The 13,441-nt window shown below is 40.8% G+C and overlaps 2 protein-coding genes across 8 annotated transcripts in view; one reads left to right on the top strand and one right to left on the bottom strand.

Moving 5' to 3' along the window:
• Positions 1-9,496, bottom strand: part of ptcd3 (pentatricopeptide repeat domain 3) — a 35,487-nt gene extending 25,991 nt beyond the window's left edge. For 5 of the 7 annotated variants that reach the window (XM_079630485.1, XM_079630487.1, XM_079630486.1 and 2 more), the window contains exons 1-15: positions 9,190-9,318; positions 8,914-8,966; positions 8,782-8,812; positions 8,356-8,401; positions 8,125-8,193; positions 7,529-7,633; positions 7,317-7,440; positions 6,641-6,750; positions 4,724-4,800; positions 3,698-3,785; positions 3,101-3,161; positions 2,930-3,012; positions 653-797; positions 505-555; positions 295-384 (exon numbers count right to left, since the gene is read on the bottom strand). In XM_079630485.1, the coding sequence (XP_079486611.1) occupies positions 295-384; positions 505-555; positions 653-797; positions 2,930-3,012; positions 3,101-3,161; positions 3,698-3,785; positions 4,724-4,800; positions 6,641-6,750; positions 7,317-7,440; positions 7,529-7,633; positions 8,125-8,193; positions 8,356-8,401; positions 8,782-8,812; positions 8,914-8,966; positions 9,190-9,308 (1,252 nt within the window). In that variant the 5' untranslated portion in view covers positions 9,309-9,318. Of the gene's footprint in view, positions 1-294; positions 385-504; positions 556-652; positions 798-2,929; positions 3,013-3,100; positions 3,162-3,697; positions 3,786-4,723; positions 4,801-6,640; positions 6,751-7,316; positions 7,441-7,528; positions 7,634-8,124; positions 8,194-8,355; positions 8,402-8,781; positions 8,813-8,913; positions 8,967-9,189 lie in introns of all 7 variants that reach the window. The other 2 variants (XM_079630490.1, XM_079630491.1) reach the window with 1 other exon arrangement.
• Positions 9,497-9,754: 258 nt separating this feature from the next.
• Positions 9,755-13,441, top strand: part of polr1a (RNA polymerase I subunit A) — a 50,462-nt gene continuing 46,775 nt past the window's right edge. The window contains exons 1-2 of the mRNA XM_079629736.1: positions 9,755-9,956; positions 10,911-11,115. Coding sequence (XP_079485862.1) covers positions 9,880-9,956; positions 10,911-11,115 — 282 coding nt within the window. The 5' untranslated portion in view covers positions 9,755-9,879. The remainder of the gene's footprint in view (positions 9,957-10,910; positions 11,116-13,441) is intronic.

Raw genomic sequence — 13,441 nt, 5'->3', positions numbered from 1 at the left:
TGATTGGTCTGCTCTGATTGGTCAGATAGCCCAGTCTGCTGTGCAGAGATTAGTAAGTGTTTTGAACATTTGAAACTTCTTTTTAATCACTTAATGAGAAGCAGCACAATTACATTTTATCATCCGTTACTGAACAGACATTTAGAAAAAAAAAATTATTGCGATGTACTGAAAATAAAAATGTGTAAATCCACATACAGGAAATACATCATGTAAATAGCTGACTGTTCACACGCAAATATTACAAGTGTGTGTATTAGCACAAGCCCCATTCAGCAAACCCTGTAACAATACCATCATCAGGGTCCTGAGGGGTAAAGCTCTTCCCCGACACCTCGTACATCACTTCCTGTAGAATGTCTTTTTGGCCCTGAACTGGGGCACCTGCAGAGCAAAGCATGATGGGAAATGCATGATCATGTGTTTACGTGTAGAAGTACGCATATTTTACTAGCTCATTTATTTAAGAATTGAGAGAATTGTAATTATAAGACATTAAATGACCTGCTTTATAAAATATGCTGAGCACGTGACCGTAAGAGGCCAGACAGGGGTCTGAAATCAGAAGAAGAAGGATCGATTACACACACAAGTTAAAGCATACACACTTCATGTCTGTAGAAGCAGGAGTACACGAGTATACTCATCGCACCGATGTTGAGAGCCTTCATCTCCCTCATCACAGGAAAGGCCTGAGATTTGCCCACAGAGCCACAGCGCCTCAACGCCTTCAGGACGGCGTTAAACGTCAGGAGGTCCGGCTTGACCTTCTGCTCCGCCATCTGCTTCAGAAGATCCTGCACAACACACACACACACACACACACTGATGCACAAGCTGGCTTCGCTGATGGCCTTAAGCCCCGTTCACACCGCCAGCGACAAGCAGCGACAAGATCCCATTCATTTCAATGGAGCGCTGGCGACTTCCGGCGACACGAGCGACAGTGACCGTTGGCGAGAGAATGTGGGCGTGTCAAGCGACAGGAGACAAGCGACAAAAGTTCAGAAATTTCAACTTTATGCAAATGAAAAGCGATTTTCGCGAGCAACAACCAATAGAAAAGAAGACTTTATCTCACGTTACGTCACCGTCTCGAGTGCCGGCGAGACAGAGTTCGAGGGCGATTTCACTGTTTTATATGATTTGACTGTAACCACATTCATGGATATAATAAATGATGCATGGAAAAGAAACTGTCGACAGTCTCAGTGAGTTTAATTCATACATTTATAGTTCGAGTGTTGTACGTTTCTGATGCAAGTTTAGCACTGCTGCGGTTCACTTTACAGTCTCCCCTGCATTGTGTTGACTATTAGAGACAAGAAACTGTATTATTTGTCAAATACGAATTACGTTTTAGTAATTTATGACCGTATGAGTGAGTTTAATTTGTTGCTTGATCGATCGAGTAAATGATTTAATCCACTGAACACTGCTGTGGGAATATAAAAACACTCTCCCAACAGCACACCGTTTCTTTTGAGCCTATGATTTCTAGTCAAATTAAAATGATATAGTTGTATCACTTGTGATGGTATTTAGTATAGATATGGCCAGACGTCCAGTCAACCAATAACATTAGAGCGACAGCACTACCAACGCCCACAAGCGACTTCACAGTACAGAGAGCTGCACGGGTCCGATTTTGTAAATCCGCACCCGCCCGTACCCGCAGTGCTTAAAACCGCATCCGACCCGTTTTCCGACAGCAGCACTAATTAAAATCCGCAACCCGACCCGCTTAAAATAGAACCGAGACCCGACCCGCACCCGAAATAAAATCAGTTTAGCCAATCACATTATAGACACACTTTTTTTTTATTTGTATTGCCTTTGGCGGCTTGCCTTAACACAAGGACAACAGCCGAAGCGGTCAAAAAGCCGATAGCCAAGAACATGGCTAACGTTACCACAAAACAATTCAATTTCGTCTAGCACATCAGCTTCACAATTTTATATATATTTATATATTATTTCATCAATGTTGATTATATGAGAAGTGAAAAGCATTATAGCCTAAGATCATAAGTTGTGCAATATGTCGGGAGACAGAGTGGCCAGACATTATTGACCACTTCATTAAGTTTCTTACTGTATAAAGCCTTTCTTTAAATTTAATTTTGTTTTGTATTAATTTTAAATGATGTTTTATAACCAATTGTCTGAATTTAATAAATAAGAAGTAATAGCAGGCATCAGGACACGGAGCGGAGGCAACGGCGCATGAACTGGAAATTAACGAAACTCAGCGTAGTAAAAGCTACATGCCTCACAGACCTGAGAAACATATAGAAAGCTTGAAATGTGTACTTTTAAACAAAACAATTCAAAACGAAAGAAAAGACTGCTCCGTCTCCTGGCTATATTTGACATAGCCTATTCAATAATCATTAAGCTACTTTTTCCGTTTCTTTGTGACGTTTTTCATGAACGAGTCATCACCTCTCAAATGTCCTTTCCCCCGTTTGAGCAAAATGTGCGGGTCACCCGCGGGTACCCGACCCGTGCAGGACTCTGACAGAGACTAGCGACATACAGCGACAACATCGCTGGCGGTGTGAACGGAGCTTAAGACGGGGCGGTTTGGCCAAATTTAACTAAGACATGTTCTCTCCCTGGATGTACATGGTTACCTTTTTTATTATTATTATTGTTTACCCTTATTAATGTTGTTGGTTTTATTTAACTTTCTTTTTTTTGTAAAAATGGGAGAAATGTTTATACTTTTAAACAATTTAACAAATCTGGAGTACAATTTATATTTAAAACACATTAGGTAATTGTACATATTTGTAAAGACACTTTGTGACTGCATTGAGCACTATAGGTAAACGGAAATATACTATATGAAATGTGAATGATCAAATTAAACATAAAATAACAAAAAAAAGAAAGTGGCTTTGCAACACAATCACACGTCACGTACCACTATCAGGTCCCATTTTTCATTGTACTTCTCTTGCACGTCTGGGGCCGCTGCGATCAGGGCGGTGAAGATGTGCACATCCGCTGCAGGAGCGAGACACACATGCAGTCTTCTTTAGAGAACTAAATCTGAGTTATTGAGCGAGCATGTAGAGCGTAAAGCAGGCCTCACCCGTCAGCCGGCTGTTCAGCAGGTCCGTGTAGGTGCTGAACGCTCTCGAAGAAGCGCCATACTGTCAAATCAAATCAAGCACACACACACACACACACACACACACACACTGTCATCTTCTGCCGTCTAACCAGTAGAGAAACTAGCAATGCTCCGACATTAACATTTTGGCTGATAACCGATAATTCTTTATATTTGATAACCGATATATATCGGCCGATAAATCTGAATCCAAATTTGTATATAATTTTTGAGAGCCTAAAGTCACCATTCAAATTTGAGTCCCAAAAACACACATTTATAATAATCTCATTATAAGTGTAGCCGATATTACAGATTTGCAGATGTTGCTCTGAACTGTATTTTCCTTTTATGAAGTTTCCATATTTCAAGCAGTTCAGAAGCACATGTTGAACAGTGCGCATCTGAAGAGTCTCAGCTGGAGGAAACAATACATTATTTATCAGCTTTAATTATCGGGCACATTTTCTTATCGGGCCGATAACATCAGAAATGAACACATATCGGCCGATACCGATGCGCTGGGCGATGTACCGCTGAGAGAAATGCATGAGCAGAAGCTCCCGCACACGTTACCTTCACCATGCCTCGGATCAGAGCGCTGTACGAGCGCGTGTTCGGCTCCGACAGCAGCGCGAAGATCCGCTCGGCATTATTATTCTCTCTGTGGGAGAAACCAGACAAACAGTGCATCATCATCTCTGTTAGGCAGATACACTACCGGTCACAACTGGTCAATACCTAGGATTATTTTGTTCGCATTTGAATCTGAATCGCATTTATTTGTGAAAATAAAAGTGAAAAATTTATATTGTGAAGTATTTTTATACTTTAATTTTCAGCGTCATTACACAAGTCTTCTGTCACAGTGTCTTTCTTTAGTCATTGAACGCAAGATGATTTTGGGATGTGTTGTGTGCTAAATAAATTATATGTAAAAAGGATCAGCTTCAGCCGACACCTTTTCAGTCGATCAAATTTTTTTTTTTTTTTTCAAATATTGTTTTCAGTGTAATTACATTTTTTTTCTATGTTTGCTTGTAAATTGTTTCTTTCTTTTTTTGTTTTTCTTTTGAAGTTGACCGAAATAAACTAACTAACTAACATGATCTTTTGTAACATTATAAATGTCTTTACTGTCACTTTTGATCAATTTGATGCATCCTTGCTGAATAAAATAATTAATTTAATTTATTAAAATATTATTCACCCAATCTTTTTAATGGTAGTGTATCACGGTTTCCACAAAATAAGAAGCAGCACAACGGTTTTCAACACTGATAATAATCATAAATGTGTCTCGATCATCATATTACACTGATTTCTGAAGATCATGTGACACTGAAGACTGGAGTAATGATGATAAATTCAGCTTTGATCACAGGAATAAATTACACTTTACTATATATTCACATAGAGAACTTCTGATTTACATTATAATAATATTTCACAATATTACCGTTTTTACTGCATTTTTAATCAAATAAATGCAGCCTTGGTGAGCAGAAGAGCCGCTTTCAAAAAAAAATAATAAATCTTAATTCCGACCTTCAGACCAGTAGTGTCCACACCAGGTTTAATCAGAAGACCGTAATCACTCACTTCCAGGGGGTCCTCAGTGCGTCTGAGGGTTTTGCTCCTCTCGCTTTTTTAGCCTGCGCTTCCTCCTGGACGTCCTCCTGGGGTTTCCGTGGGCAAGAGGAGTTCACAGACACACGGTGGAGAAAGATCACCATTAGTACACGGGGTGTCAGAAGACTCATTGGTTTTATAAAACTCACTGTCATCGGTTCAATAGTCACATTTATTTTATCCAAACTGATTTTAGAGCTGAAACTATGTAAAAGACTCTTGTTCTCAGGCTCGACTAGAACAGGTTTTCCTGATTATTTTCCTCATATTCTCCATTGTTGCGGCTCCTCTCTTCCCAGTCTGTCAGTAACGCTCTGTTTACTTCCTGTCTCTATGAAGCCCCTCCTTCTGAAAAGCACACTGTGCTCTGATTGGTCGGCTGGAGCAGTGTGTTGTGATTGGTCGAGCGCTTCGAGTGTGTTTGTGAAATGTCCCGCCCCTTACCATAACCGCCAGTTTAACACACTACTGACTAACCGGAAATTATTATTTTTTTGAAAATTAAAAATTCATCAGAGGGGTCCAAGACCCTAAGACTTTTGTTGCACTTGAACCACTAATATACACACAAAAAAAAGTTTAATTGATTCAAGGAGTTGTGGTTGAAACTTTAAAACGTAACAAATCCTCAATTTGACCCCATTAGGAATGAAAGGAATGTTTTAGTACACACAGAAAAACCTAAAAATGCTCAAAATTCAAACTTCAAATGCTAAAACTTTACCCAAAAAATATTTTATAATGTCTACATGTGTATCTGAACACTGAACAGGACTGAGTTTAGCGGAACAGCTCATCTGCTCCATATAGAGATATAACGCTAGCCTGAAAACCCAGACCTAAATCTGAAAGATTAACGGTCCGGCGTCGACTAATGAACATCACCAGCTCGAGGGGCGGCACCAAGCCTGCATTTGAAAATCTCACTGCACGCAATTGGCTGACACTACGACCAATCACAGCAATACACAGTCCAAGCCGCGAACGCTTAGCTACCAGCGGAGCTAACTGGTGGATTATACAGCAAACACTTCCTTCTTGCAAAGGAGCGATTCGAGCGCCGTCTTCTGTTCCAAGTCTAAATCTTTCATTGTAGCGGCCAAAGCCGTTTCCAACAACTGGTGTTCATCCAGAGCCGTCCTGCAATGTTTACTAATGACTAATGTCACCTCGCCTCTGGCCGGATAACCCGATGTGATTGGTGCAGCTCAGATAGAGGGCCATATTTAATGAGCATTATTACATCATAACTCGCTGAGCAAACTCAACTTGTGCTCTCGTGGGAACTCTGGATTTCCAGGGTACTATATCGCCATCTAGAGTCATGAAATATCATGTTATAATGTTTATTTCCCACAAGAGGTCGGCAGAGACACCCGATGTAAGATACTTCGAGCTGAATTAAAAGGGTTGTGCATGAAATTGTGAGTTATTTTATTTTGAAATTGAAAGAATGTGAGGAATGTGCTTATTTATTCATTATTAATTGATCAAATCTACTAACTTAAAGTTAAATGAAAAGAAATAAAATAATCTCCCCAACAAATTGCATTAAAACTATTTTTTTTTTAAATGATCTAAATTAAATTAAATACGTAATTTTTAAAAAGTATACTTTTAGGGCAAGAGAAGGATGAAGGTTAAATGAGGAATATTGTGATGTGTTCGCGGAAGAAACTCAAGACTGCAATGGAGGCGTTTCAGGAGTTCAGAAACACTGACACTGATGTAGAGAAGAGCTCAGAGCTCACACAGCAGCATCACACACTGAACACAGATTTAAAAACAGGACCCCTTTAAAAACCCCTTCGCCCCTACACCACACGTGCCGGAGGAGTGCGGCTACAGCAACAGAGCATCCAGCAGTGTGAGAGTGAGAGGCCTTACCGTCTCTTCAGTCCTCTGCTCTGGGACGTTCTCCTGTGCGGGATCACAATCTCCATAGAAGCAGATCAGCTCTAACAGCTCATTGGTCACGTCCAAAGACACTGTTGTACCTGCACACAACACACTCGTCATCAGTCTCACACACACTCTCTCACACACACACGCACACGCAGACACAGCAGTCTCAGAAACAGACGCTAAGACGCGCAGACTCAGACGCGCAGACTCAGACGCGCAGACTCAGACGCGCGCAGACTCAGACACGCGCAGACGCAGACACGCGCAGACGCAGACACACGCAGACGCAGACACACGCAGACGCAGACACACACAGACGCAGACACACACAGACGCAGACACACACAGACGCAGACACACACAGACGCACACACACACAGACGCACACACACACAGACGCAGACACACACACAGACGCAGACACACACAGACGCAGACACACACAGACGCAGACACACACAGACGCAGACACACACAGACTCAGACACGCGCAGACGCAGACACACGCAGACGCAGACACACACAGACGCAGACACACACAGACGCAGACACACACAGACGCAGACACACACAGACGCAGACACACACAGACGCACACACACACAGACGCACACAGACGCAGACACACACACACACACAGACGCAGACACACACTCACCGGCCTGCAGCAGCTGGTCGTACAGATCCACAGCAGCTTTGACCTTCCTCAGCTGAACTCTCTCTGCGAGCGCCGCTTCAGACGCCTCCTCTATCTGAGCCTCCAGAGTCTCCGGCATCAGACACTTCCAACAGAACACAGCAGATGCGTCACAACATTCACACACACGCATGAGCAGAGCAGACCACCGGACACAAGCACTGGGCACTCACGGGGATATGAGGGTGTGCGTAGTCTTTCTGGAAGTAATTTGGGTATTTGTTGATGAAATATTTGGCAGCATTTCTGCCTGCCTCCTGGGACAAGGAGAATAATTTCTGTGAGGGAGAAATACAGGTCAGTGTGTGTGTTTTCATGTAATGTGCATCTATGTTCACAACTAGCAGCATATAGCCTACTTTAACTCATAATAAAAAAAACTTGCCAGCCACCAACAGCGTTTTTGACCATTTTCAAAGAAATTTAATCAACCACAGAATATTTTGTTGTATGAATATCTGAACATTTTATTCTAGCTTCAAGCATTTTTTTTAATCAACACTTGAATGTGGGTAAGTTTCCTAAATAGCAACATTGAGCAAAAAGCTGAGAAAATTATGGTTTTCTCAAAGTCTTCGTCCGGATGGGATTCAGATCGATGATCAAAACACACAGACGGAGTCGATCGAGTTCATCAACACCTCAAAGCTTCAGTCGTTTCCCCTTCATGGGTTCAACATTCAGTAACGTTAGCCAGTTTTGATTTATATGCCGATTGTGAACTTCTCTAATGGTTTGATAGCCAGTTCAATCGTTATGAGATACTCACAAACTCCAATGCTGTTTTTGGAGCGAGATATGGATCATCCTGGAATCTGTAATCTGATGCTGTAGGATCCTAGACCACACACACACACACACACACACACACACACACACACACACACACACACACACACACACACACACACACACACACACACACAGTAACTTTGTTTACATGATATTAGATGACAAATAGGTTTATAACATGGATGTTGGAGTTGTCTGATTAACATACCCTGTTCACGGTGGATGCCAGTGCCTGTAAGACAGCCTCTTTACTCCTGATAATAATAATAAAAAACATTATTTCTATGGTGCCTTTAAAGAAGCTACTCAAAGCGCAAAGGTAAAAATACAAAATAATTAAACAATAGTAAATAGGTGTATTAAAAAATAATATAATTCTGTGTGTGTCAACGGCATAAAAGTGATACTTAATACCTAGAGTTGCCAAGCAGGAATAAATAAAGACTAAAAGGTAAAAAGTAAAGGTCCTAAAACAGAGCCCTGAGGGATGCCAGTTGAAACTGGTCCAATATCAGACCTGTATTGTGCGTCCGGTCAAATAAGTAAATTAAATCATTAATAAAATTAATTGACTGTGTGAATTAATAAGAAAACACAAGTGATCTTTTGAGATGTTGATCAGAACAGTACATACCATGTTTTCTTCTTTGGAATGACTATTTCTTCTAAAAAATATATATAATAAAAAGATTTCTGATTAGAAGGCAGCTTAATTTAACAAAGCACATGAATTTTCCTATTAAAAGACAGAAATGAGTTGTCAAACCTAGTGAAGAAACGGCAGGTTGTTGGTCTGCAGCAGAATTCAGAGCAAAACTCCTGTAATCAAACCCCATAATTAGCTATTTCATTCTAATAAAACATTTCATATTCTAGTAAAACTTGAACAGTTATTAATGATATGCCGACGTGAGATGACATAAGTTACAGCCCCTTGAAATGACCTAGAGACAACCAGTCATTTCTCTAAATGCATGGAAATGACAACACCGTAATTTAATAAAAAGGCGCAAGTAAGCATGTTCTTGTGCATTCATCTTACCTATTAGGCCATGAATTCTGCAGATGGATGCGCAATATTCTGCTACTCTTACAAGCATGATGCCTGAGAGCTCGAGAACAGGAGGACGCCATGACACCGAGTGCGTGATCGAAAACCATCCGCTTTGGCTTCAAAACAACAGGAAGCGCTGAGGAAATCTCGGGCTGTCATTGGTCCATCCTGATCAGCGCTGTGAAAAGTAACAGTTATCATGTGACCTGGCTGTTTAAATTCCACTTAAATCGCGGTGTGGAAAATAATTTACGTCTTGATAATGACACTGAGAAAGTTTAATAAACATTGAATTAAAATAAACGGCGAAGAGAAAAAAAATATTCTGAAAGTTTCAAACTAATTTCAATTCTACCAATCATTGGGTTCTCTACGGCCGGGATATACCATCTGACCAAACAACAATAATAATACAAACTATACGTCATACATCCCTGTAGAATATTAATATGTAGGTGTTTTACTAGCAAATAATTAATATTTACCATTGTTCCTTAGGTCAACGTTTCTGCTTTTGTCGTTTTTTTGTTCATGTTTCAGTGTAATTTACCCCTCCGTGTCACCTGGTCTCGTCCAGGCGTCCAGCAGCACGCGCTCCCACATGTACAGCAGCGCTACATGACCCACATGGGGAAAACAGAGAGATTTATATTCTAATGTACATAGTTTAATAAGAAAATGCAGTTTTCAAAAGAAACACCATGGAGGCGATTAGAGGGCCTGTCGTTTGGGATGTACGACGCGGATGAATTAAGGTAATGATAATAATACTAACGTTACATTACAACTAACTTGCACAGCTAGCCGGAGATCAGTTGCATGTTACTGTAATGTAAACTAAAGACTCAACAACAGTTATTACCAAAACACACCGGTCATTTAACAACACATGTTGAGCTTTGTGACAACATAAATATGCTGTCATGCTGTTTTAAAACATTAAGTTTCGTTTGAGTCAAATATAACACAATCAAGAAGCTCAATAATTCCTGAAAGTAGTCCACTACTTCAACTTCATAACTCAATAACTTTACACAGTTTTTGAACTGAAATGGTGGCACTTTTCAAATAAGGGCTTGATTGTTGATGTATTAGTTGACTACATTAGTTAACTTACCATGAACTAAGAATGTACTTATACAGTAGTCAACATTTGAAGTGGATCAAAAAAGTGAATCAAAGTTGTCCTTAAAGGTCCCATGACATGAAATTTTCACTTTTTTGAGGTTTTTTAACATTAATAACCCCATGTCATGGTACCTTTAAGACAAGAACGGGTAACTTATTGTTCAAAATTCATGTCGTTGAATACATCAAATGTTGACTACTGTATTTATATAATATACTATACTTCTACAGCTTGTATTAATCTAGTTAAATGTTAGTTAATTTGTACATGTACATGTTTTCCTGTGAATCTGCTTTGAAACCATATCTGAGGTGTATAAAGCTCTATAGCTTGAGTTGACTCTCTCTCTCTCTCTCTCTCTCTCTCTCTCCCTCTCTCTCTCTCTCTCTCTCTCTCTCTCTCTCTCTCTCTCTCTCTCTCTCTCTCTCCCCCTCTCTCTCTCTCTCTCTCTCTCTCTCTCTCTCTCTCTCTCTCTCTCTCTCCCTCTCTCTCTCTCTCTCTCTCTCTCTCTCCCTCTCCCTCTCTCTCTCTCCCTCTCCCTCTCTCTCTCCCTCTCTCTCTCTCTCTCTCTCTCTCTCAGGAGGCTGAGTGTGAAGACGGTCACTAACCCGGAGCTGCTGGACGGCGTGGGCAGCGCGGCCCTGAACGGGCTGTATGATCTGGCTCTGGGTCCGGCTGACAGCAAGGAGATCTGCTCCACCTGCATGCAGGACTACGAGAGCTGTCCGGGACACCTGGGCACCGTGGAGCTGCCGCTGCCCGTCTACAACCCGCTCCTCTTCACCGTAAGACCCCTCTCTCGTGTTTATCTGGAGCTGGAGCCACAGTTCACCCAAATATCATTCGTTACTCGCCCTCATGTCGTTCCAAACCCTCGAATGAAGATCTTGTTGATGAAATCTCAGAGATTTCTGTCCCTCCATTAGGGGTGGAACGGTACACTGAAGTCACGGTTCGGTTCATACCTCGGTTCAGACATCACGGTTCGGGACGAGTTCGGTACAATGGAAGGAAAAGCAAAACAAAAATGCAGAAGGCAATTATTTGTATTGTGCATGTCTCAGTCTGTAGTACACTTCGAGCCGAATCTGGCCGAGCATGTGCATCTCACCGCACCGGCACCAGTTCTTGCGTCTATATTAGTTGCTTACATTAACTAAATGAGCCTACAATAGCAGATATAAGCCCTTTAAATAAAAATAAATGGCCATGTTTTATAAAAAGGTTCACAAAACTAAATAACAATGTTTAGAAATTATTTAAGATAACGTTAATTTAGTTGGAGGTTACGTTCTCATATCCATTTTTTTTCTAATGTCATAAGGAATAATCTGGTATATCCGAAGTATAAATGCCTCGTCCACGTAGGGAGGCGCGCGCGCAGCGGAGGCTAGCACACACATAGACAGCACAAACCTAGCTAAGGCAGGGCTACTGAACCCGCGTTTCTAACAGTAGTTCCGCATTACATTCATTAATGTGCACGCGCGTTTTATTTATTTTTATACCGTGTATTCTCCGTGTAAATTCGTGCACCGAAAAAAAACCTGTGTGGCTTGTTGGACATAGCAACAGTAACTAAAGGGGGCGGGGCGGGTCTTTGCGAACGGTCAATTTGGAGACAATGAATATATGAACCGTTGTGCCGTGCTGCTTATATCACGCAGTAAAAATGAAAACGTAGCCCATGCCTGCAATGTATATCGAAATATCGGAAATGTGTTTAAAAATCATATCACCGTTATTGAGAAAAATTATATCGCGATACATATTGATATTGAATTATTGTCCAGCCCTAATTCTACATTATATATAGTAGTTTAATGTAGTCCTGACACTACAACTCTGAAAACTTGATTTTTTTCACACACAGTCATTTTCATTTTCGGTGAACTACACACAATATAGATTGATGCAGTTTTGTATTGCGGTATATTGTGACATGATATATTGTTACACCTAGGCCTGTCGCGATAGTCGATAAATCGATTAATCGCACGATAAAAAAAAATGACCTCGATAATTTTTCTAGCCGCGATAATTTCATTTGCATACTTGTTTGTTATCCGCGAATGAATGACAACTCTCGTTTCCTTAGCGTAGGAGAAGTGAACCCTCTTGTCAGTTGCATTGTCTTTTGTGTGGGGAGGCGGCGCTTGTCAGTCACATGGACTTTGTGTGGGAAGCGGGAGTGCTTGAGGCGACTGCCGAGTAGAGCGAAAAGACGAGACGCAAGTTGTTGTGACATGGAATTGGTTTCAAAGCCAAACGCAACAGCTGCAGTGTGGGAGCACTTCGGATTTAAACCGAATGACCGTGGTGAACCACTTAACCTGAGCGAGCCGGTATGTCGCATTTGTTGTAAAATAGTATCGACTAAAACCGGTAACCAGTGTTGTGCATGAACGCGTTCAATATTTTCGCCGAACGCTGAACTGAACAAATCACTTTTCATACAATGAACGTGAACGAGAGATTTTTCGAGAGAACTCATCTGATTTTTTGTACATAGCATAGCCTATTTGTTAGGATTTTAGTATCATAATGATTAGGCTAATAAATGCACGCACAATTATCCGTGAACTTGATTTGAACAAATGCCTTTCAACTTGTGTGTGCAAAATTCAGAATTAAATTAATGTGCAGAAATTTGTACAAATAGAGAGTAGGATATGTAGGCCTACTATACTATAGCCATTTAAAAAAGCGCGTTTCATATTTGTTCAAATATTATAATGTTATTTTTTTTCCATTTATGTTGATTTATGAAAAGTGAACAGCACGACCGAGATAGGATGCGCAATATGAGACATGGAGCGGGTCAGACATGATTTTGACCGTTGAAGTTGAAGATGTTATAGAAAGCCTTTCTTTAAAGTGAATTTCGTTTTGTATAAATTGTATCTTAATTTTAATCAATTTTTCATCAACCAATTGCCTGTATTTAATGAATAGGCCGACGAAACAAATATAACGGAGGCGCCCGCGCGCTCACTTGCATTGCACGTGAACTAGAGCACATCCTAACTTAACGAAACTCAGTGTATGCCTCACACAGACATGACAAATACATCAAATACACAAAGCTTGAAATGTCTTTAAACGAAATAA

The sequence above is a fragment of the Phoxinus phoxinus genome, assembly GCF_949152265.1.
Source record: "Phoxinus phoxinus genome assembly, chromosome: 12".
NCBI classification, from domain to species: domain Eukaryota; kingdom Metazoa; phylum Chordata; class Actinopteri; order Cypriniformes; family Leuciscidae; genus Phoxinus; species Phoxinus phoxinus.
The sequence above is the reverse complement of the archived record's forward strand: the minus strand, read 5'-3'. Positions and strand labels throughout refer to the sequence as shown.